Raw genomic sequence first — 24,706 nt, 5'->3', positions numbered from 1 at the left:
CCGCCTGTCAACCCAGACAGACGCTCTCCTCCGCCTGTCAACCCAGACAGACGCTCTCCTCCGCCTGTCAACCCAGACAGACGCTCTCCTCCGACTGTCAACCCAGACAGACGCTCTTCTCCGACTGTCAACCCAGACAGACGCCCTCCTCCGACTGTCAACCCAGACAGACGCTCTCCTCCGACTGTCAACCCAGACAGACGCTCTCCTCCGACTGTCAACCCAGACAGACGCTCTCCTCCGACTGTCAACCCAGACAGACGCTCTCCTCCGACTGTCAACCCAGACAGACGCTCTCCTCCGACTGTCAACCCAGACAGACGCTCTCCTCTGACTGTCAACCCAGACAGACGCTCTCCTCCGACTGTCAACCCAGACAGACGCTCTCCTCCGCCTGTCAACCCAGACAGACGCTCTCCTCCGACTGTCAACCCAGACAGACGCTCTCCTCCGACTGTCAACCCAGACAGACGCTCTCCTCCGACTGTCAACCCAGACAGACGCTCTCCTCCGACTGTCAACCCAGACAGACGCTCTTCTCCGACTGTAAACCCAGGCAGACGCTCTTCTCCGACTGTAAACCCAGGCAGATGCTGTTGTCTGACTGTAAACCTAGACAGACTCTCCTCCGACTGTAAGACAAGACAGACGCTCTTCTCCGACTGTTAACCCAGACAGACACTCTTCTCCGACTGTTAACCCAGACAGATGCTCTTCTCCGACTGTAAACCCAGACAGACGCTCTTCTCCGACTGTGAACCCAGACAGACGCTCTTCTCCGACTGTGAACCCAGACAGACGCTCTTCTCCGACTGTTAACCCAGACAGACACTCTCCTCTGACTGTAAACTCAGGCAGACACTCACAGTCATTTAGTAATAACTCTAAACTAAAGTGGAAACTCTATTAGCTGTAATATAAATTAGACACTTTGTATTGCCTAAACTAGGGCAGGCAAACTTTACTCCCTCTAAGGCAGATCACATCTTAGTTTGGTCACACCATGGTCATAGCTTACAGGCACAGGTACGTCATCATAGAAACTCCATGCCAGGGCCCAGCGCATGGTCCGACCTTGACAAAACTCTGTGTGTGTGACTTTGGACACCTACAAGAGAGCAAAAGATAAACAAATGTGTGAGGTGATTCAAAATGCCATATAAAAATATTAAAATTAGTATTTAAATATTCAAAGCACAACAAATGCTACTATAATGAATATTTGACACAAGTAAGCTACTGTATAAATTATCTTTATAATGCTTTTAATCTATAGAGGCTACAAAAAATAAGGGAGTAAGGGTTTAAGAAAATAATGGCAGATTACATAGATACGATGTAAAACGGTATATGTGCACAGTCTATTACCGTCATGTGACCCTCCCTGGGGTCTAAACAGAGTGTTATTGACACAAACCTGCCATTCACACAGCAGGATGTGTGTCTTAACATAGAAACATCATACATTTGCATTAGAGGTGAACAACTCATAACCACCAATGCACTGCTCCTCAAATAAATAACTTAAGTTTGACCTCTGCAGCCTCAGGGCAGTCAAACAACAGATGAAAGGAGAGAAAACACGAGGGAAAAGTGAGAGGACGGATGCAAATGAGAATGTAAGAATCTCATTAGCATAATAATTACAACCGTAGTGGTGAGAAGAGGAAGGAGCCCTTTGTGCTGATCATAAGCCAAGAGCACAATGAATCTAATGAGGGGTGACAGCACTCCGACACCTTCAGATTAGAAGAGCGACACATCGGGACTGAGACTGACATCAGACTAATAACCTGTGAGCAAAGCGAATGTCTTTCATTCACAGAAATCACAGAGTTTTGACTGTCCAGATGCAGGCGAAGGTAATCGAGATGGGCCGAGGGAAAATCACAAGCTGGATGGGTTATGGTAAGCTAATGATGTCTAATGAGCTAATGAAATCTTCTCCATTAGCGCTCCCTGTCGTGGTGCATTTTTTAGGCAATGCTAGTGAAACTAGTTAGGACCAATTAACAGGGAGTCTCAGGGCAACGCCCACTCATTTATCTGGCAGGACACACAATCACACACACACAATGGTGCAAGCAAAACTCACCCCTTGTTTCCGCAGCTCGTCTTTCAAAGGCGCCAGGCTGCACTTCTTTCCCAGCATGCAACTGTACCACCTATAATCGTGATAAAAGTGCTTATGAAACCAAATTTATGAGAAAACATCAAATAAGCTGCAGGATTTAGACCTATGAACTGAATAAGGCCACTGTCTGTGAAAACAGCCGGTTTGGTTTTTGCTTTTCAATATTTTTTTAAGGCTGAATGTTTGATTTAAAACCCACTTTGACAGGGAGCGTTGAAGTTACACTTGATACAAAAATCAATGCCTATCCACCATCATAAAAAAAGATGAGCCCTCATTAGGCAGCGAGAACACAGCAAGAGGAAAATCTATAATTGATTGGTGCACAATTTTATAGTCCTGGATTTTTAGATATAATCTTTAAAGTCAACATGAAACTCCATTTGCAACCCATTTTAATTCCGTGATGTCCTTCCAAATTAAACAGAATATTCAACAATCAAGTATTAAATGACGTTTTGACAGGGATGTGGTCAATTTAAACGCACCCCAGTCGTACCACAGGAGAAAAGAAGTGCAGAAGAACACACATCTGAAGCATATGGAGCCTCAGGGGCCTGACAATCATTTCCTTTTGTAATATAAAATATTAAAGAACCCAATATCCACACATGTTCTCTAATGCTCAGTCTGTACAGCCCAGCACATGGCACGTTCAGCTAATACCGGGGTGCTCCAGTACCCATCAAACCTAAAAGGGGGTCTTCACACATTCTTTTTATTCATCAGGCCCTTACTTGGGAGGAAGTTGTAACAATTAGGATTTCAATAGCGCAGACTGTTTGGCACAAAGAGAAATCAGAGTTGTATTTAGGATGAGTGTGAGAAAGGAGGGGCCGGAGGAAGACTGGCACTAATTACAGATCTGGAGAGGAAAAGAGTATCTCAGAGGACCAATCAGAATGCCTGGCTGACTCTGCAGGCACCTGCCGAATCATACACACAGTAAAACTGCTTTTGGGACGGTCTGCTTGCATAGACTAAACCCACGAGAGACGGAGGAGCTGGTAACACAGCGAGATGGAACAGTGCCCAGCTTCCCCTGTGGAAACCAGTCAATTCTCAACACAAGCAGTAGAGACACAAACCCCCTCAAAGGTTTAACAATACATCTGTAATGCAGGCAGTGAAAAAATGAAAATCTTCCAAACTTGCCCCATTACCCTTTTCTATCCACATGTACACACACACACACACACACACACACACACACACACACACACACAGAGACCACCAAGCAGTCCTTCCTCTTGGGATTTATCGCATGACATGGTTAATCAGGCTTAATGTTGGCTGCTTTGTTGCCCCTCCCACACGACTCACTCCAGTGCTCTCCTGACAGTCCTGGCACGGGGGGCTTACCGTCTGCCCGACACATACACAGCTGCTCCCGTCGGGCGGCCCGGATACTGCCCGGGGTAATTATTTACATTGCCTGTCAATTCATTACAAAAACTATGGGTGATAGATCCATCGTAGCATCCATCTGCCCTGCCCCTTTCATTAGGGTGGCCATTTTACACCACGTGGCTCTCAGCACCAAACACTTCCAGCAAACATGGACACACAGATCTGTGTATTCCTTTCTCATTAGAATGATCAGAGATTCTGAAGTGGCCAACCAATAAATTGGCCAATTTACAGTTTTGAGATTTACAGTAATGGCCCATAACTGTGCTTGACTGGCTAAACTTCCAAATTTCCTGTGAATACATTGAGGTTTAACAGCTGTTCATAACTCCAACACTAGAGGCACTATCTCAAAACGACGACGACTTCTGTAGTCAACTTCGTGTTCACATGTGGTCAATTCTGACGTTAGCTAAATTTTATTTTTTGGTTTAAAAAGTAAAAAAATTGCAATTTAAATTTAATTTAATACAACTTTCTTGGATATGAGTGTTAAAAATTATTGCACAAAATGGAGGAGACAATAACGTGTCTTTTGATTCGTTAGCTGACTTGCTATGTTAAGCTAACCCTCAGATTTAGCCAACATTACCACACGTCAGTTGGGGCAAGTTGTCTCAATGACTTTGGGGCAAGTCGTCACATGCATTCACACTGGAAATTTTTGGTTAATCTAAACCCCAGTTTAACGGAATCCTGGGTTATCATAAACGATGACAAACTTACTAACACTATTCCTAAAAAATACTGCATAAAAATACATTTGCATGGTCTTTAATGCATTTGTGCGTGTATTACCGGAGTCTTTTCTTTAGCTGCAGACTGTCATGAATGATCCTTTTCACAAACTCCAATTCTCCACCCTCAGCCATGATCTCAGTCACCCCCCCTGTGTTGACAGAGCTGGGCGGTGGTCTGCGGGAGTTTCTCGAATTCACCCCCTGATGGAGGAACCAGAAAAGATTGGAGAAAACAAATAATGGCTATTGTCATGTGCACAAAGACACAGATATTGCTGGAAAACAGCCCGGGGGCTTTATAGCTCCTGTTTAGACTGTCTGTTTAAAGACTAGCTCTCACTATACCTTTGCTTCCAACTGGTTAGCGAAGAAAGGAGGGTTGCACATGCAGAAATCATAGACGATGCACTCTTCCTTTAGTGCATCCATTAGCAGAGTCTTCTGGGGCACCTTCACCACTGCAACACACACACATATACTTTTATGTTACATTAATGGGTTAAATATAGCATATATATTAAATTACTGTCAAGCTATCTACCTGTATTGCATAAATGCACAAACAGACACACGTACGCACCTTTAATGAGCTCAGCCAGGTGGTTTTGCTCAACGTTTTTCTTTGCATAATTGAAGCAGATGTCATCTACCTCTGTGGCGAGGAAGAACCAGCCATTCATAGTGGCTCCCAAGAGGGGGTAAATACAGGAGGCGCCGGTACCTGCACACAGCCAAAACCTGTCACATCACACCACATCAGTGTTTAAATACAAATGAAATACAATCCGCCTTCATTACCAAAACGAGCCTTTATATCAACATATGCATTACGCAGTGAGGAACATCATTTTAGGTCTACAGGGTTTTGGAATTGGGTTAAAAGAATCATCAATATGTAAGGGATAATGTATAGGCAGCAGGTTGTTATTGCAGAAATAAGCCCCGACAGTGTGATCAGGACCCGACACAAAGCGGAGGATCTTGTATTACACTGAAGGGTCATTATCTTGCTTATTACACAGCTATTTACCTCATAAGTAAGGTAAGGAACATTAAATATGGATTTTAAATATTTTATTTGCTCATTAATAAAGAATGGAGATATTCTGCGAGAAAAACACATTTAGTTTCGGTTTTAAGACAAGGCGTTCAAATGTCACAAACACACTATTTGGTTTAATCATTTGTAAATGTAATGTTACATATGTTGTAAATTTTTAGATAACATTTTTGTTTAATATCAAACTATACTATACCTGTCAAAATAATGTGTAGCATCTGGGTTACCGTGTGCTATTAGTTTCAGGCGGTTATTATCTCGCAGTAACATACAATTCCAGTCAGAATGTCGCAACTGACCAATCAGAATCAAGCATGTTAGAGTGCCATGTAATAAGGTGTTTTACGATATATTTATCAATTAAAGGTTCATCTTTATCCAAATAATGTATGTGGTTTCTACATTAGCAATTGCATGATATTGCTGGGCGGTATGAAGGTATATATCATTGTGATGTAATTACATCGAAAGTGGCAGATTTTTCTATTCTGTGTATATCAAGTAGGGGTGCACAGATTTATCGGGCGATGATGCTTGCTATGCTTCTCAATGAATTACTGTGAAATGCCGCTACAACCAAAAGCCAGGGGGCGCTCTCGTGCAGAAACTCAATATGGGCTATAGAAGAAGAACCATTTACACACGGATGTCCAGGAAATGGCTTAAAGGGATAGTTCGGTCAAAACTTATATTATACCCATGATTTACTCACCCCCAAGCCGTCCGAGATGCATATTTCCATCTTTTTTCATACTAACACATTTTCAGTTATTTTAGAAAATGTTTTAGATCTTTCAGTTAACCAATTGTAAAGTTACCGAACTATCCCTTTAAGGATATATTTATATAGCTGTTTTTCAAACCTTTTCAGGGATTTTTATGATTAATAAAGAATATGTGTAATGATTATGTTTGACGAGTGTTGCTTTTTTAAATGCATGTTATAAACGACTCAAACTAACAGTGATTTAGATCGATATGGACTTACTGATCATAATTCATGAAATAGCTGTGGATAATACCGGCTATTATTAGTGTACATCGGCATTTATCGTTGCATCCCTAATACCAAGGTAACTCACTGAATGTGAAGAAACAACACACAGAAAGACAAACAAAGATCAAAAGGACCAACAAACAAATCCCGAGAAGGTGGGGCACCTGTGGTGTGGACATGGTTTTGGTTTCAATATACCTATATCATTGAATATACAGTATATAATCAACATTAAAAAGAATTACTTATGAAAACATGTTTTTGGTCATACCGCCAACCCCTTCCTAATGTACAGACACCGTGTTAAGTAAAATTTATTTTTGTTTCATTCTGTCAACTACTTACAACATTTCTGCCAAATTCATAATAAAAATGATATATACTAGTCAACATTTGAAGTGGATCAAAAATGTCTGTCAAAGTTGTCCTACGACAAGAATGGGTATTAGGTATTGGTTTTATGTAGGGCTGCACGATTTGGGTAATTTTTCCCATTGCGGTTGTTGATGCTAATATTGCGATGTGCGATTATAATAAATGGTATCATGAGTCAACTTGATGGGTTTTAAGGAAAATCCACACACAGTTTAGTGATAATGCTAAAATGTGTATTTGTAAAACTAGAAATGTTTTCGTATTGCCACGTGATGTAGCAACTGCTCAGTGTCAGTAATCCTAAATCCAAAATACTGCCATACAACAGACTTAGAGGTTTTTTTTAGCTACCAGATCACTATCAATCTCCTCTGCATCCATCTTCGCTCTGGTATTTCCGCGCTGCGCACACACAAGTGACGACGCACGCCACACACGTGCATGCACGTGCACTGCCTTTTCTGTTCGTTTTTCTTTCTTTTTTTAAACAGCAAGGAAAATCATTAAACTGTTATCAGAAAGTTTGTGTTAACAAGTCCAAACATTTATTTATTTAATATAATTGCAACATTTTGCTGTCATATAATTGCACAGGCTGATATTGCGATTGCGATGCGTTTAATTGTGCAGCACTAGTTTTATGTAAACTTTTATTAAACGTTTTGATCCACTTCGAATGTTGACTAGTGTATATTAAATGTGTGTGTGTGCAGAACATAGTTTGGCGGGTCCTGGAACTTATAGTCAGGTGCGACTGATATGTCAAAATAATTTCATATGAACCAAAAGAGACAATTACCGTCTACAGCTGCGAGAGTCTGCTCTATGCTGCTCCTGTATTTATGTAATTCAATGGATTCAGTGATGCGGAATGACTTCGGGACTTTTTTTTACTTGATTTGGCTTATTGTGTTAATTTAGCGTATTAAGCCTCCCAGGTATGTTCTGTATGCTATTGTATATCGTGTAAATAACTGTTAATAAGTGTGTTTACATGCACAGAACAAGCGGATAACTATCAAAAATCTGCTTATTATAGAAAACTGTTTTCATGCGTTGACATGCAAATCAATAAACTGGCTATGCAGACAACTGCTTTTACATGGGATCCGGAGAATTGTCAGGTTTCTCGCAGGCATTGACGTCACTGCCAATAGTACATAACAGTCGTTCAAAAAGCAGACGGCATATCGGTCTTAAACTATACTGTTGTATCTCTTTTCATGTCTGCAGAACCTGTAAATATAACATCAGCTTTTATTTTCGCAGTTTCTCTGCCCACTGCTTCAGTCGAGGGGAGACTTTTATTTGTTACTTTGCACTTACTTCCGCGTGTGATGTTTATCTTTCACATGCAGAGACATGCGCACATAGACAAAACCAGGAGAAAGCCCTGCAAAATTGGGGTAATGAGCAAAAAACTACCTGTGCCAATCGGTTTTGCTTACGCCGTTTATGGGTTTCCACGATAAAAGAAAACCATTTTACGTGTTTACATGACCCCACGTGTTATCAGTTTATTAAGCATAATCGGCATAAGACTGTGCATGTAAACGCACTCAATGTTACTTCAACATGTATGGACACCTATTCAGTCTGCTGTTCTGTGCTATTGTTCAGTTGAATAACTTGCCTGTTTAGATTAAATGTCTGTTCTTTGGCTTGGATTTTGTGAAATAATTTTCTAAATAAACGCGACATATAGTCCAGTGCTTAAATATGCGTTTTCCTTTTCAAAACGCATTTTTGACTGATGTGACTTATACTGCGGAGCGACTTATAGTCCAGAAAATACGGTACATATTATTTGCAAAAAAGATTAAATAACATTGTATTTCATTTATAAACAGAATTGGTTTACTAACATAACATTTCAAGCAAACACTGTGACACTATAAGCAAATATTAATATGATAATCTGAAGTGCAGCTGACTGCTTGAAAGAGTGACGTACAGCTTTTATAATGCGTTTAGACTGAAGCAAGACAGCTACGCTCATCCATCATCCAGTCAGTCAGCCAGCCTTATAACCGGCCGAAAATTTAGCAGAACTAAACAAAGATGATCCCCACGCGTACTGAATGAAAGAGAAGATTTAAAGCTATTTATCATGCGTGTGACACTAACACAGTTAATCTCATCCCGAAACTGGCAAAGGTCTTCAATCTATGATCTAACCCAATCAGAAGGAGCACAACTATATCAGTCACACACTCTGGTAACAACAGTAAACATGGACAGTTTTTTGAGTTCCCTTTGAAACAGGACAAACAACCATCTGCATTCATGGAAGGATTCCTACATGATGGTGCTCGAATCTCAAGGATTTGGTGGTTATGACAGCCAACACTATCCTAACGGTCTACCAGTCTGTGTGTATATGTAAAGCACAATGAAGCTCTGCCAAGCACTGTGCCACCGGCCCTAAACGGCTTTAACAGGATAATACCATCAAGTCTTATCTGGCATACCAATGTCGATGCCTCTCCGTGGGTTCCCCTGGCCCCCAATCAGGTCCTCCACCCAGTGGATATAGTTAAGGCGAAGCGGGACGGTAGGAATGAGCCGTTCCAAAGGGATCTCAATGGTCAAGCCGAAGTCCTCTTTTAGCAAGGTGCAGGTGAGGGCTCGCACCGCCTCTGGGTCCTTGAAGTTCAACCTGTAGGAGGGATGAGGTTTAGATGGTAGGAAGATAACAGTGAAAGAATGAATAGGAGGGGTCGGCTAATATTCAACACACCACATACCCTCTCTCAATTCATTAGGGCTCATCGTAATAAAAGTCCATGCCGAGACACACAATAAAGGACCAGCTGTCACTTTGCAAAGGTCTATTAAATAGAAGCCTCATTTTCAATGGCGAAAAATCTTTCCCACCACCAATGTGAACCTTAAAGCATCTTGCAGCACAAATGTCACGTTTCTGCTATTAGAAAAAAGGGAAGCGGGCGAGATGGGTGTAATTAGGGTGTCTTTGTATGTTCACACTTCTATAGATGTAATTAAACGCTCTGTGCTGCAGATCGTGTCTGGCACCTCCGAAGGAAAGCAAGGTGTGCAAGTGAGACACAAGGCTATGGTGCCATGGAATGAAGCCATGGTGTGTAAAATGCTATTTGCGAGGTGCATAAAAACACCTGCACCCCACCCCAAGCCTAAGAGCCCTACACTACAAAAGGGCTTTCTGACATTAGCGAGAGCATGTGCTCTCTAAATAATGAGCATAATGGGTTGAAATGGTCATGTATACATAACCGGATGAAGGAGAAAGTACTTCAAACTAGACTTTCATTTTTTGTGATATTCAATTTGAAGACATAAGCGATACATTTTGATATCAATGCACATTGATGTTTGGTCTTTCCCATAAAGACGCTAGTGAATGCTAATGAATTACAGAAACTGAAATGCATTGCCACAGCAGGACAGATTTTTTTTTTTACAAATTGTCTATATTATAGCTCTTTTAGCTCTTTATTCAATATTTTATTAACAATGCATTCAAAATTTGATGTTGCATCAGGGTGTGTTTAGGTTATAAATTGAAGCTCAGGCTTTGAGAAGAAATTAAGGAGGCTTGGAAAAAAATTAAACACAACACATGTGCAAAGTTTATAGAGACACAGCCCAGAGAAATGAATACAAAATATTACCAGAAAAGAGGATCAACAAATAATAATAACTTTAAAATAAAATGCTTTGTTACCTGTTAGCTTTTTTGTTTTTCTATACATTTATTTTGGTATATTCAAATAAAACATGAATTAATACACTTTGGTTTGCCTTTTTCTCACATTATTTTGTCCAATAAATACCCTAAAAATAGTGTTTTGTCCATTTTGCACCATACACCTCATATTTTGATGGTTTAATTTAACCTGAGAGGGCATGAAAAAGCTAATATTTTCTTTTAAAGTGCACTCATTTCATTGCTAAAAACAACATTATTTTGTGTATTTGGTATAATACAATGTGTTTGCATGGTTTAAGATTTATTTTCCACATTACCTGAAACGCACGGATTTGAAAAGCTCTATGTCCCTGATTGGCCAACTAATCTGTACATTGTGATTGGCCTGAATACCTCTGACGTCAGCAGGAAATGTGACGCTCCTTACCATGTTTGAAAGATTCGCTCATAATGCAATGCTAACAGGAGTTAACTTACATGCTGTGAGTCCAAAGCGGGAGGAATTATGATAATGTCGGTCTTGTCTACATCACCAATCCCAGGAAGTAAACTGTTGCCTACAATCTGTGTGTTTGTTGTAGTCCAAAAAAACAGCACAATAGGTGCTCTTTAATATATTACTTTTTGCTACTACTGTATGTGACATTTACCAGGAGCGGTAGCAGCGAGTCTATGTAGTAATAATACCACATCTATACAAGTATAATTCTAAACCTTCCAGTAGTATTGTGGTTGCTCTCAAGGGAATGTATGGCAGATAGTGGTGGGCCGTAGGGAGTTCATAGTCCATGGTCAAGCTGAGCAGTGCCTTAGAAAGAGCAATCCTCATAATGTTTGAGGAAAAGAGATGTCGGTGGATGCTAAGAACACACCGTGTCCTTGTCATGCTCTTCAGGAATCATCTAAAGACATGTGGGACAACGTGAAACTACTGACAGACTAATATATCATGCATATATCATACTCAATCTAACAAATGTTGTGTCAAAAGTGTCAAAAATCTGAAGAATTGACAAAAACCAGAGTCATTATTCACAAATCTTACCCTGTCATAGCACCCAGATCAGAATATGTATATGTATGTCAAGTAAGGGATAATGTACAGGAAGCCCATTGTTATAGCAAAACAGTGTGATCAGGACACATTAGTTGTTTGCGAAGCAAAGGGTCTGTATCACACTGTCTGGAGGGGCTTATTTCATGATAACAATGGCCTGTCTATACATTATTCAGCTTATTACACAGCTATTTACCTCATCAGTAAGGTAAGGAGAAATAATTAACAAATGAAGACCTTTGGCGAGAAAAACCTACCACTACAAAATTTATAAAAAAAGTTTTATTTAAATCTTCTGAAGTGTTATATACATAAAAACTATAATCTATAAACTATAACTATAAACTATAACATAAATACACACACATAAAGTACATACAATAACCTTTTCTATTCCATCTACATTGACTAATGCTTGCTGACAACAGAAGACTGGGCCCAACAACACAAGACAGAAAACATTTTTGTGATATCACTCATGTGAAAAATCCAATTTAACTCTATTACTATATAATTTATTAACACATTATCTCAAATTAATCAAATGTTTCGATGCGGTCTATTAATCTTGAAAATGTGACCTTGGGCATTAAATATGAATATGGATGTAATGGACGGTTCCCATAGCAACCACTTAAAAGGATTACCTGATAAAGCCCACACACAAAAGTAGCTAGTAAATACACAGAGCTCCCTAAAGAGTATAGTGTGGACTTTACGAAGAGGAGAAAATGTCACACAATGGAGACCCAGCAGTTTATCCTCTCTTTACAGTGCGTGTAAATGATGCCGGGTGACCTTGCACCCGTCAGGCCATAATCGGTGTGCAGAGGACAAAGCAGCGAGCTGTTATCCTGCACTCTATTTTTAGCCTTACATTTGAATCACTCAACTCACAGAACGAAGCCCGAGAGCTGCAGCCCGGAGTTACGCCCGCCGTCTCCACGGCAACGGCTCTCATGCATGTGGGTGTGATCGTGGAGCATCAGTGATGGGGATGTATGTGTTAGTGGACATGGATTCGGGAATAAGATGTGTCTATAGGGATTGGATTTTTTGCAAGCCAAGGACATACATTTATGCATTTGGCAGACGCTTTTATTCAAGCGAGTAACAGTGCGTACAAGGTAAACATCCCTGTTCATAGGGATCCTAACGCAATGCTCTACCACAGAGTTTTAAAGAAGCACTGCATAGCAAATTAACAAAATCCAGCCAGGTTGAAGAGATTCATAGCAAAATAGCTCCAACCGGTCAAAAAAAAAAAAAAAAAAAAAAAAAAAAAAAACGAACAGCACAGCATGAGTCTACCCATCATCAGCATTACAAGGTCACCTCTACAGCACTGTTTAACCACGTTTTAATCCCTGAACTCAGACCAAGCCATTATCAAGCAATGCATGGATGCTCAACACACTCCACGGCTGTTTTTATGTGCACAAAGAATGCAGCAATGGAGTTTTAATAAGATAACAAAGAGCACTTATGAGAATTGATGTTTTATCAAACAGTCAGGGTTTTTTGCTATTTTGTCAGCTCATCAAATCTCTAGTCGTCCCAAGATCTCAACCGCAGTGAACACGAGCGCAAGAAATATCCTAAGGACCTACGCCTTGGAGATTTGAGATTCTGAGCATTTTAGTGCTTCTGAAAGTGGAAATAAAAGCAAACTGCAGTCAGTTGAAAAAGGTCAGCATGCTGCACTCCTCCATACAATGACAGTGAATGGGGACCATAGGCATAATAAAAGCAGACCATGTGACATGATATGAAGCTATAGAAGAATTTTATGTGAGGAACAGACTATAAAAACCAAAAAATTTAAACTTGGACATTCTGCATTCCTTTTATCCATTAAATAAAGAACTACCATATCAGATACATTTTAAACCTGCGAGAAACACTGATAACATATTGGGGCAGTTTCCCGGACAGGGATTAAACTAGTCCTAGACTAAAATAAATGTAAGAAGAGCTGTCCAAACTGAAACAACTTGCACTGACATACAGAGTTGTATAGTACTTAAGTATTTGTACTTTCTGCATAAAAGTAAATTTTCATTTAATCATATTTTATTAGTGTTTTTCTTTGGAAAACATACATTCCAAAACACATTATCATACATTTTTTTTCATATTTTCAAGTTTTTGGTTTATATTTAATATTCAAGTACATTAAACATCTAGTAATTTTTTGTACTTTTACTTAAGTAAAAAAAAATCGTACTTTTACTCAAAGTAAAAGTACACAATTTTTATGTAATTAGGCATTAAATCAATTTTAATATGTAATATATAATGAATACACAGTATGATTCTATGCTTTAGAATGTTGTGAAAAAATTTTTGTAAAAAAAAGGAAATTTTTTCCCAAGACAAACACTCTGATAAAGCACAGATGCTTGGAAAATGTAACTAAAATACTTAAGTATTATACACCTCTGCTGACATATCTTAAAATACATCAGTGCCCTTTGTTTTGCCTCAATATGCACACTGGTAATGTTTTTAGTAAGGCATGTTTGTTATATTTCCTAATTAAACTAAGGACTAGTCCTGTTTTAAGCTATTCCCTGTCCGGCAAACCACTCAATAATGTGTTTTATGTTAACTTTTTGAAACAAACCAATGGAAAATACTACAAAGCTATATATGACACATAGTAATAACAGGGAAAGTGTGATCTTAAAATTAGGATTTGTCCTATAGCAGGTGATGTGAGATGTCCTTGCATCTCATTTGCAAGTAAGGTGAGGCTGAACCCCCAATTACACCCATCATTTAGGTACAGAGCTTTCACCAAGGACAGCCCCTCCATCGCATCAATAATGCAACTCACTGCCAGCCAGATTAATGCTAGCTCTTACTGCATCAAGAAACATCTTAAAGATCCTATTCATTCATCCTCTCACCACAAAATCAACACTGAACGTCACACTGTAGCCTAATTTTTAATGCTTCTCAGTTCCTTCCCAGGTCGTCTGCAAACCACTGATGTATGTCATTTCTCTGGTTCATGCCTTCTAATCCAATCTCTCTCTCTGGATGACATCTGAGCCCCAAATCTTTCCTCTTTTTTAATATCTTTTTCTCCAGTGGCAGTAGAGGAAGAAGGACGGCAGTGATCATACCCAAAACTCTTTCCAGATTAACCCTGTCTTTCATACTGTAGCATGACAGACTTAGAAAAAACACAGAAGCTTATCTAACAAGCTGGGGAATGTGCCTAAAATCTGTAAAGACGAAAAGAGAAACGAATGGTAATTTTGTATATGAAAAGATGTAACATTTTGCCAAATCCAACGTTTAATAATTCAACTTATGAGTTATGGTTAAATACCGGATCAGTTACAGTTTGAGCAAATATTTCTGTACAGCTCTAAAATATGACAAATAAACAAGAGATAATGTCCTCTTCTTGATTTCTTAGTTTATTGTTCTGCTGAGAGAGAGTGTGAGAGAGAGAGAGAGAGAGAGAGAGAGAGAGAGAGAGAGAGAGAGAGAGAGAGAGAGAGAGAGAGAGAGAGAGAGAGAGAGAGAGAGAGAGAGAGAGAGAGAGAGAGAGAGAGAGAGAGAGAGAGAGAGAGAGAGAGAGAGAGAGAGAGAGAGAGAGAGAGAGAGAGAGAGAGAGAGAGAGAGAGAGAGAGAGCATATGTGGTCTTGGACAGTGGCTGATGGTAACTGTGCTATAACTCACACCTGCTGCAGATGGCAAGAGGATTTACATACTTCTTAAAAAAAACTTAAAATATGCCAAAAATGCAAATATGTGTGATACACTAACACCTGCTGCAGAATTCATCTACATTTACACAATGCAATTTACTCCACTCACAGGAAGCAATTGTCAGACCACATACGAGACACATGCACGTACAAAATCTCTGAAAACTTCCTACTGGCCACAAAATCCTGTTTAGTAATACTCACAATACATGAAAAATGAAGGAGAAAAACATACATGCTGCTGCAGCTGAGTATCATTTTATAGTTCTGTCATCATCTCATTCTCATGTTGCTCTGAACCCAATTGAAATACTTGAATGGATAGCAAAAGGTGCTGTACAGGTGGTGTTGTCCTTCGAAATACATTTTTAGATATTTTTGATGAAAACCGGGAGACTGTCCAGTAACTGCTTTTCAAAAGTTACTATTTAAGCCCAGAAAATAATGAAAGACATCGTCAAAATAAGTCCATGTGCCATCAGTGGTTCAATGAGAATATTATGAAGCAACTAGGGTTGTAACGGTATGGCGGTATACCATGATATTAACTTTCATGATTATCATACTGTAAACATTTGCTTATCCACGGTTTTGGGAAAAAAATAATAAAGCAGATCTCACCTACGCTACTGCACACACGCAACTTAATTCGGCTCGACTGCTAGACTCCTCCACTCGTTTTATGTACAGCAGAGAAAATGTCAGAGCCAGAGACTATCGGCCGATATTCTTTATGTGTATATTATAGTACAGTAAACAATTACTACAGTATATTATACTACAGCAGGCTACTGTACATATAATACCCTATATACATTAACAGAATATACTATATATAAATACTTTTTTTGCAATGATCACTCACAAATGTGGTGATCAAACACTTAAAATGACGTGACAAAGATATGTAATATAGGCAGGTGTGTTTTACAAGTTAACAATAAACTTTATTATCCAAAATGATTCTGATATAAGTGCACAAAACAGTAAACTTGACTTATTATAAATAACTTTAAAACACAAACAAAACAAAATACATATAACTTAAATGATTGTCAGTTTTGACCAGAATATTGGGCTTATTTTGAAAATAGAAACTTACAAAGTCATTGTTTATTTGCTTTAAAATAAGTTATGTACTTAACAAATTAATTAGAAACTTACCGTTAAGACGACAATGCTTGACTTGCTGACAACATAATGATGTAGGCTTATGTTTAATGTACTGCACAACGTTTTTATAACACGAACCCACAGTGTTCTGCCGGGACTTTAAACTTTTATAAAACTAAAGCGTCTGCTCTCCGCCTCTTTTATTTAGCGAGGGTGTAAAGTTGCGCAAGCTTATTTAATCAATTGCTTTGAAATGAGCATGTTCAGTAACATCACAAGCAGCTGTACTCCCACAGACTGCGCGGCAGTTAAAGCACGTCCTTTCTCCGCCTCGCGTCATTTCTTCCGCTTGCGTTTTAAACAACTCGCAAGTGGACAAAAGAGACGGATTAAAAACACTAAATGTAAACCGGAATGTGTCTTTCTCGCCCACTTATAATCCAATCGACCACAGCGCGTCTTAATACCAGGTGTAAAATGTTGTGAAGAAACCGCGTGGCTGCCTCCACATGAACTGAGAGACTGACTGAAGGGGGGTTGGCTGGTGTCACTACAGTGAGTGACCTGGGTCACCATTAGCAACCAGTAGGGCGCACTCTGCTGGACAAACAAGTACTTACATCTTTCAAAAGCATTTAATGTCTTCTGTAAGGAACGTTCATATCGGCTTCATATCTGCGGCTTATACGCCGATACAGATATATCTGCGACAGGCTCATATCGGCCGATAAAATCGGCAAAACGATAAATCGGTCGGGCTCTAAATGACTTTATTCAACAATTTGTTATTCTAGTTGGCACTTCTTGTTCTTGTTTCTTCCTAATATTCGGATTAAAGGGACGCTCCACCTTTTTTGAAAATAGGCTCATTTTCCAGCTCCCCTAAAGGAAAACATTTGATTTTTGGATTTTTGGAATCCATTTAGCTATCTCAGGGTCTGCCGATACTAGGGCTGTGCAAAAAATCGACTGCGATTATCATCTGCGTATTATCAGTAAAGCCGGTTCGGTGATTAGTATTAAATCGCCATCAGCTGCTTTCAGATGGAGCGGCATTTACTGCACAGACCCGTAGTTCATCGAGAAGCTAGGCAAAATCGGGTTCATAATCGAGGAAAATCGACTCCGATTATCTATACGATTTTGCCTAGCTTCTCGATGAACTACGGATCTGTGTAATAAATGCCGCTCCATCTGAAAGCAGCTGATGGCGATTTACTTCTAATCACCGAACCTGCTTTACTGATGATACGCGCATGATAACCGCAGTCGATTTTTTGCACAGCCCTAGCCGATACCACTTTTAGCATAGCTTAGCACAATCCGTTGAATCTGATTAGACCATTAGAATCGTGCTAAAAAATAACCATCAAATAGTCCATCTTTTTTTTACAGTCTATGGTTGCAACATGTACTAATACAGATCGAAAATTAAACGTAAAAAAAAAGCTTTTCTAGGTCGATATGGCTAGTAACTATACTCTCATTCTGACGTAATAATAAAGGACTGTGCTGCTGTGACATGGCTGCAGCAGAGTGGAGTGTCCCTTTAAACCACTGAAGGCACATGGACTTTTTTGGAACAACATGGGGGTGATTATGATTAAAAATGTTCATTTTGGAGTGAACTAGAACTCCCTTTAACTATCCCTATAAAATCAGTGTGGGGATTTCAAATGTCCCTGTAATGGTGCATCTGACATGACCCAGATCTGGGTTAACTAAATCGATCTGGACTTCAAACCTGGCCAAGGTTGGTGTTATCTGAATTTAGTCATGCATAAGTCACCGGGAACAAATGAGGACTTTGAGATGATCAAGTGCTTATGCTGACTTTGGTACTTTTCTCATTGGCTCAATCACTAACCCACAGCTGTGTCATCATGTCCAAGACAGTAAAACAAAGGACAGATTCACAGAACAGACTAAGAAAAGATGCTAACAGAAAAATTCAAGAGTCTGTGCTGGCCAACCCTCCTGATTAAACCACAGAGCCAGCAAGCTACAGGGGCGTTGTTTGAATTTTCAGGACCATCATTAGGATTCAAAAGATGAGGAATCATGGGTCTCTTTTCAACCTGCATCAAAAAGACCTTCCACGGCCAGAGCTGACAGCGCACCTGAGAAGAAAGATGGCTTGAAGATGGACACAATAATGCTATCAGCTGAGCCTCTCCAGGTGCACAGACGTCAATAGAGTCTGGGTTTGTGAAATCAGGCCCCCATAGCGCAGCTTTCTTTTGTTCTGCTGGTAGCTCTGAAGCATAGATCTCTTCCTCTGTCATGCTATAATGACTTATCCTGCTGATGAAATGTGATGGGACCAGACAGGATCAGCAATGAGGGACACACAAGCTACAATTCCCTTTGTGATATTATGAGACATCACATACAGGACATTCCACAATTCAGACAAAATGCATAAAGCTGCGTCTCACACATCATTTAAAGATATTAAATGAAAAGTTGAAATCTTAAAAAAAATTCAATTTTCAGTCAATAATCAGAGACGATACAACTAAAAAAAACTGACACTTGGCCCACACACCGTCTGACATGTTTTTTTTTTTTTAAGTTTCCCATCACAAGCTCCTGCCCTCAGCTTTCAAACACTTCAAGCAATCTGCCACTCCAGGATATTTTTGCCCCTTTCACATCTGCAGCGCTTTCCAACAGATACCGGCAGGAAATCTGAAAATCCTCCCTTCTTTCATGCATGCATAATGAGCTGCTTCTTTCCCCTGCCAAACCAGAGCCGAAACATCCAAAAATAATGATGAAGGCTGAGCCTGCAAAAACTGTTGGTTGGAGGAGAGACACAAACCCTTAGGCTTTATTAATACCAAATCTTGTGAAGGACCGTGGAGTTCCATAGACATGAACCTGGAAAGTAGAAACGCCCCTGTGAATTCAAACATTGCCTTCGGGCACCTTAACATCTAAAATCCCAGAGGCTGAGATCTTTGCTCTAGACAGGATTCGATCAAGCCAAAAATGAAAAACACTGTAGGCATGGGTTGATTTGCATGATCTCAAAAACCATCAAGAGTTTTCCCTGTACAGTGAAACGATATGCACCTCTTGGCAAGGTCAACAGAACCCATGCACAACTAAGCAAGACTCACTGGAAATATTCAAACTCGCTCAGCCTTAGACGTTACTTTAAGGCATTTGCACAAGATGAATCCCATTAGAAGAAAAACTAATTCTGCATCCAAGAAAAGAAAAATGGAGATGAAAAATTTCAGACGTTTTTCTAGAGAAAAGCATTGCTTGTCAAGTTAATGTTTTGACAAGAGCCTGAAATACTCCCCTCCCCTGGAGCTCTTACTGTTCTGCTGGGTATCGACAGTCACAGCGGGAAGCTCATCCAGTCATAGCAGCCGTTTCAATAGTTCACAGTAGACTCAAAATACAGTTCCAGTTTGATTATTGATCGCCCAAACTCATCAAGTCAAACTAGAAATCAGAAAAAAACGTTTTATAGTAGGCTTCTGACTGTAATACCAGATGTAAGAATTAATATAATGATTAATAGTGTGTTCAATATAGGAATGATCCAGCACAGCTAGACAGATGTTGTCTCTATGTGACAGGTGGCTGGTGAGAAAAATAGGGTTGAGTGTACAGATGCCACCCATCTCATAAAATATTTATTAACGAAATTATGCATCCCATATCTAATCAACACAAACTGTCCTGTATTTTATTTACACATAATTTAAAGGTGCCGTAGAATGTAATACTGTATTTATTTAGGCATGAATATTATGAGTTCTGTACATGGTAATGACATACCGTGATACTCAAACACGATTATTTCCGCCTTTTTACGTAAACCTCATGAATGCAAAACATTGTTGGAAAACAGGTCAATCTCAACATAACACCCACTGTGACGTTACAGTCAAGACCCCCAACATTTAATTACACATTAAATTAAGTACAATGTTGTTACAATGCTAAAAACAAAGTTGTGACTGTTGCACTTTGTGCTATATGTGAGTAGTTAATGCTATATGCTAGTAAGGGTGTCACAATTTTTATTTAAAATTAAAAATCAAAATTAAGTCACAACTTCCAATTAAAAAATGGAATCGTCGATGCTGCCACTCCCTCATGTCACGTCCAGTTGGCTTGCCCAGTGGAAAAAAACATGCGTGTTGAGGGCAGCGGGTCGACCTCCTTTAACTTCGCTAGCTACAGCCAGTTAAAAGACACCACGCGAGCTGCTCTTTACATGGGAAACAAAAAACAGCAAGCGCCGCTGAACTCAATAATAACAGAGCAGAACGGCGTCTGTGACAGGACCGGTCCTTTCTCTGAACTGAGATCCGTTTAAATTTTACAACAACTTATTTCAGTTGCTTAAGAGTTATGAAAACAGCATTTAAACATGACTTATTGGGGTATAGTCTCACAATCTCATCTGACGATAATAAAAGCGCGTTTTTAAGGTGCAAAGTACTGACAGATGTTCATCTGACAGGAAGTTTTGTTTCATCAGGTATGTGCGTGTAACATATTTTTCCACTGGCAGCACGACTAACATAGCAGGGCATCTCCAGGTTCAAGGTCAGATATTATATTTCATAAAAGTCTAGTCTAAAAATGGCATAGCAACCTGTTCTTAAAAAGAAAAAAATCGAGAATCGAACCGTTACCTTAGAATCGAAAAAAAAAAAAGTAACCGAACTGAAGATTTGCAGAATCGTGACACCCCTATATAATACTAGCGTTCAGGCTGCCAAGTTCTACTATTAACGTAACAGTTTTGTTTTGCAGGTCTATACTGGAAAAACACATACTTACTACTCAGAAACTTCCATTGACAATCTCTGAATAATAGATTGTCCCTCAAATTCAGTTTTTTATCTCAAGGTCAAAGTTTATTTATAAAGCACTTAAAAAAAAACATGTGCCCTATCATACAACCAGCGCAATGCGCAAAGCAAGTGTTTTTGCTAGTTTAAGCTCGGTGCAGTTATCATTTTCATGTTCAGCACCACGCTGTTTAAAAGATAATTCCAGTATTTAACACTTTGAGTCTCATTTCTGGTTTGTTTTGGATGAACTACAGTGATGGACACTGAAATTTTGACAATGGGTCTTGACTTTTTGACTCATTTAGAAGCGTCTTTTGACTGCTTCAGAATGGAAGTCAATGGCCATGCACAAACATATCATTAAAACAACACTTAACGTTCATTTTCAAAACTGTACTACTCACCGAGTGGTTTGTGGTGTTCGTTGATGATTAAAAAACAAGTTGTGTAGCGAAATACAGTTTCTGTCGTGTTTTATTTGGCATTTTGTAAAATTCCATTGACTTCTCTTGGAAGACTCATTGCTTGCTGACATATCACTCCGCCGCCGGGAAACAGAAAAGGGTCTGTTCCGTTTCTCTCAGAAGTTCGGTTTCTCTCAGAAGAATTTTTTCCCATATTTGATGGCTCAGTGACCAGCTTTAGGTTTGAAATTGAGCTCGATTGTGACTGTTTATAAGCTAGACACCGAGCGTACTTGTATGGCAAAGTGGTTGTCGCCATCAAGTGGTCGGGAGTGTGCTAACGCTTCAGACTCAAATATAGAGCGGAAGTATATACGCGGTTGTGAGGTATCTGAAAAAATAGTTCCACTATATCAAATAACACGGATTGAAATCATACATTGCGCCAATATATTTGTTTGTAATCATCAACGAACACCACGAACCACTCGGTGAGTAGTACAGTTTTGAAAATGAACGTTAAGTGTTGTTTTAATGACATGTTTGTGCATGATCATTGACTTCCATTCTGAAGCAGTCAAGAAACGCTTCTAAACGAGTCAAAAAGTCAAGACACGAACCATTGTCAAAATTTCTATGTCCATCACTGTAGTTCATCCAAAACATACCAGAAATGAGACTCAAAGTGTTAAATACCGGAATTATCCTTTAAATAGCAAATGCATTTGCACACATTTTTTGCACCCATGGGCGTTCTGGTGTGAAAAAGAGGTGTGTTCAGCCGCATGTTGGCGCATTGATATTTTGAGGCAACTAAAATAGACTATGCCATTGACCAACTAAAACCTGGTCTAAAGTTAATGGCGCAATATTGTTTTTGTTATTTAAAAAGCATGTTGGTAATATGCACTTATAAACAAGATGACAACGCACGTTTGCTTATCACAAACATGGATGCGCAGCGGCACACAAACTCAAGCACTTAAACATAAGGTCTATTTACACAAACAGACCTACTCAAATGAACTGCTCTGAGAAACAGCCAATCAAAGCAGAGCTCAAAATTATTATTCATGACCCTTTCAAATTAGGTAATACAGATCATTTCACTCTAGGGACAAATCCTAGGGTTGTAAATGGACATGTAAAACCATCTCTGGATATTTTTTTGCACTTAATAAAGCCACATACCTTCTATGTAGATATCAGAGAACAGATTTAACATATTATTTCAAGGCATTCTTTGGCACCTTAAATAAACACATATACATAAGGACCTTATTTTTAGGATTAGCATGCTGAAATGAATCATGCACATCAAATCCAGCAACATGCATTCAAAATTTAAACTTTAAAAGTAAAACTTATGGTTGAAAAGAAAATAAAGGCAAATCTAAGTCAATGCAACAGTGGCAACTGCAACTTACAGCGGGGTGTTTAAAATCCACATTGTATCATTTGAGACCAACAAGACAAGAACAAAACAACACTTTACCAACGCATCTAAAATGCAACTCATGAAACGTTAAATGTAAACACATAATGTTACTTACGTAACTCTGCCGGTCAACGTAGTTTCCACGTGCTTTTGGAATTCTGGATATTTTGAGGCTAGATAGACAAAGTCTGGAGGTTTATCCTTATAACGGTTTCGGGGATGCATGGATTTATTCAGCGCCATCTTTTCAACTACACTGCAAATGGAAATTACAGACGCCATTAAAACTATCAAAAGATTTGAATTGTTTATTATAAATTGTAGAACTATTTATTGGGTCTTATTATCTACGTGTATGCATTAAACGCGTTCTATTTATAGATTAATCATATTACAAGTGTATATAACGTTAGTTGAGATATATAACGACTCTTTTTATATGTTTACGTCTGACTGTCCTGAGATGTGCTAAGACAACATCCAAACACCTAACACATTTACCATATAACACATTGCCAACATGCAACCGTAGCGATTACAGGACGTGACACTTTACCGTTTCAATAGATCGTTAAATTAAACGAATGACGATGAGTAAAAACTTTACTAGTATCTCAGTGTTCAGCAGAATCTGCTGTCAGACACATATCACGTTGTCCCAACGTTCAATTGTTGCTTCCGCTTTAGTCACAAAATGTGCGCCGGCACACAAATATGACGTCAGCTGTATGTTTGTTTACTGTATTTTCTATCTACAATATCATCTCAAATGAAAGCGCTTACATAGAAGCTATTCTTTTTAATCCTATATGTAGCCTATAGTTCTTTGTAACTACATCTTCCTTAATATTTTATTGAAATTTAATGTATTTATTTTATTAATGTATATTTAATTTCCTTATAATCTTATATTTGAAATATGGCTGTTGATAATACAATAGGTTTGCCTTCGATCAATTTAATTTTATATCTGTTCAAAGCCTATTTTGTATGTATATTTGTTAACTTGCAATAATAAAAAAATAATAGATTTAAATCTCCAATATAGGTATCATATGAAAGTGTGCAATTTTACCCATTTATGTATTTTATGAGAGTCAGGGTACAGTGTTTACAAATCCTACTGCTTTATCAGTCTGTATCAGAAAAATACTTTTCAGTATCATTTAATGGAGATTTGTTATTCACATCTTTAGATTTCAAGTGTCAACTGTGTTTTTTTATTGTAAAAATGATATTTTTATTTGTCTCAATTGGCCAATATCAACTTACCCAGCTGGAACTTATTTAAAACTTTATGAGAGTATCATCTTTAGATGTTTTGAAACTTGAGTTTGCTGCAATTACATTCAGGCACTTAAAATAGTTTTACAGCGTACTTTATGTACTTAAATCCTAAATAGAATCGTTCAGAGGCAAGCTTTCCAAAAAGATTACACTTCTATACATACCATCCTCATATTTTAAGAACAGTGTATCTTAATAAAATGTAACTATTAGGATTTTGCTAAAGCTTGACAAGGGTGTGTGAAAAGAAAAGTGAATAGACAGTTAATTAAAGTACATTTTGACCATTCAAACACATTAATTTAAATAACATGGTTCTAATTCGAAGCCATCCCACTGAAAGATTACCTAACTATTGATGATGATGATCCTTGCTGCCTATATGATAAAATGAAAGTGTTACCTTATTGACTCCATTAGTACAGTATAACTACCAACAGACAGAACA

The 24,706-nt window shown here is 38.8% G+C and overlaps 1 protein-coding gene across 4 annotated transcripts in view; it reads right to left on the bottom strand.

Moving 5' to 3' along the window:
- The window catches only part of mettl16 (methyltransferase 16, N6-methyladenosine), a 28,761-nt gene extending 5,105 nt beyond the window's left edge, over positions 1-23,656 (bottom strand). Inside the window, exons 1-8 of one of the 4 annotated variants that reach the window (XM_065281074.2) lie at positions 23,528-23,656; positions 23,087-23,227; positions 9,188-9,375; positions 4,865-5,005; positions 4,630-4,742; positions 4,343-4,485; positions 2,096-2,165; positions 1,019-1,108 (exon numbers count right to left, since the gene is read on the bottom strand). In XM_065281074.2, coding sequence (XP_065137146.1) covers positions 1,019-1,108; positions 2,096-2,165; positions 4,343-4,485; positions 4,630-4,742; positions 4,865-5,005; positions 9,188-9,375; positions 23,087-23,214 — 873 coding nt within the window. In that variant the 5' untranslated portion in view covers positions 23,215-23,227; positions 23,528-23,656. Of the gene's footprint in view, positions 1-1,018; positions 1,109-2,095; positions 2,166-4,342; positions 4,486-4,629; positions 4,743-4,864; positions 5,006-9,187; positions 9,376-23,086 lie in introns of all 4 variants that reach the window. The other 3 variants (XM_065281075.2, XM_065281076.2, XM_065281073.2) reach the window with 3 other exon arrangements.
- Positions 23,657-24,706: the final 1,050 nt, after the last annotated feature.

This window comes from Paramisgurnus dabryanus, chromosome 8, assembly GCF_030506205.2.
Source record: "Paramisgurnus dabryanus chromosome 8, PD_genome_1.1, whole genome shotgun sequence".
Taxonomy (NCBI): Eukaryota; Metazoa; Chordata; class Actinopteri; order Cypriniformes; family Cobitidae; genus Paramisgurnus; species Paramisgurnus dabryanus.
The sequence above is the reverse complement of the archived record's forward strand: the minus strand, read 5'-3'. Positions and strand labels throughout refer to the sequence as shown.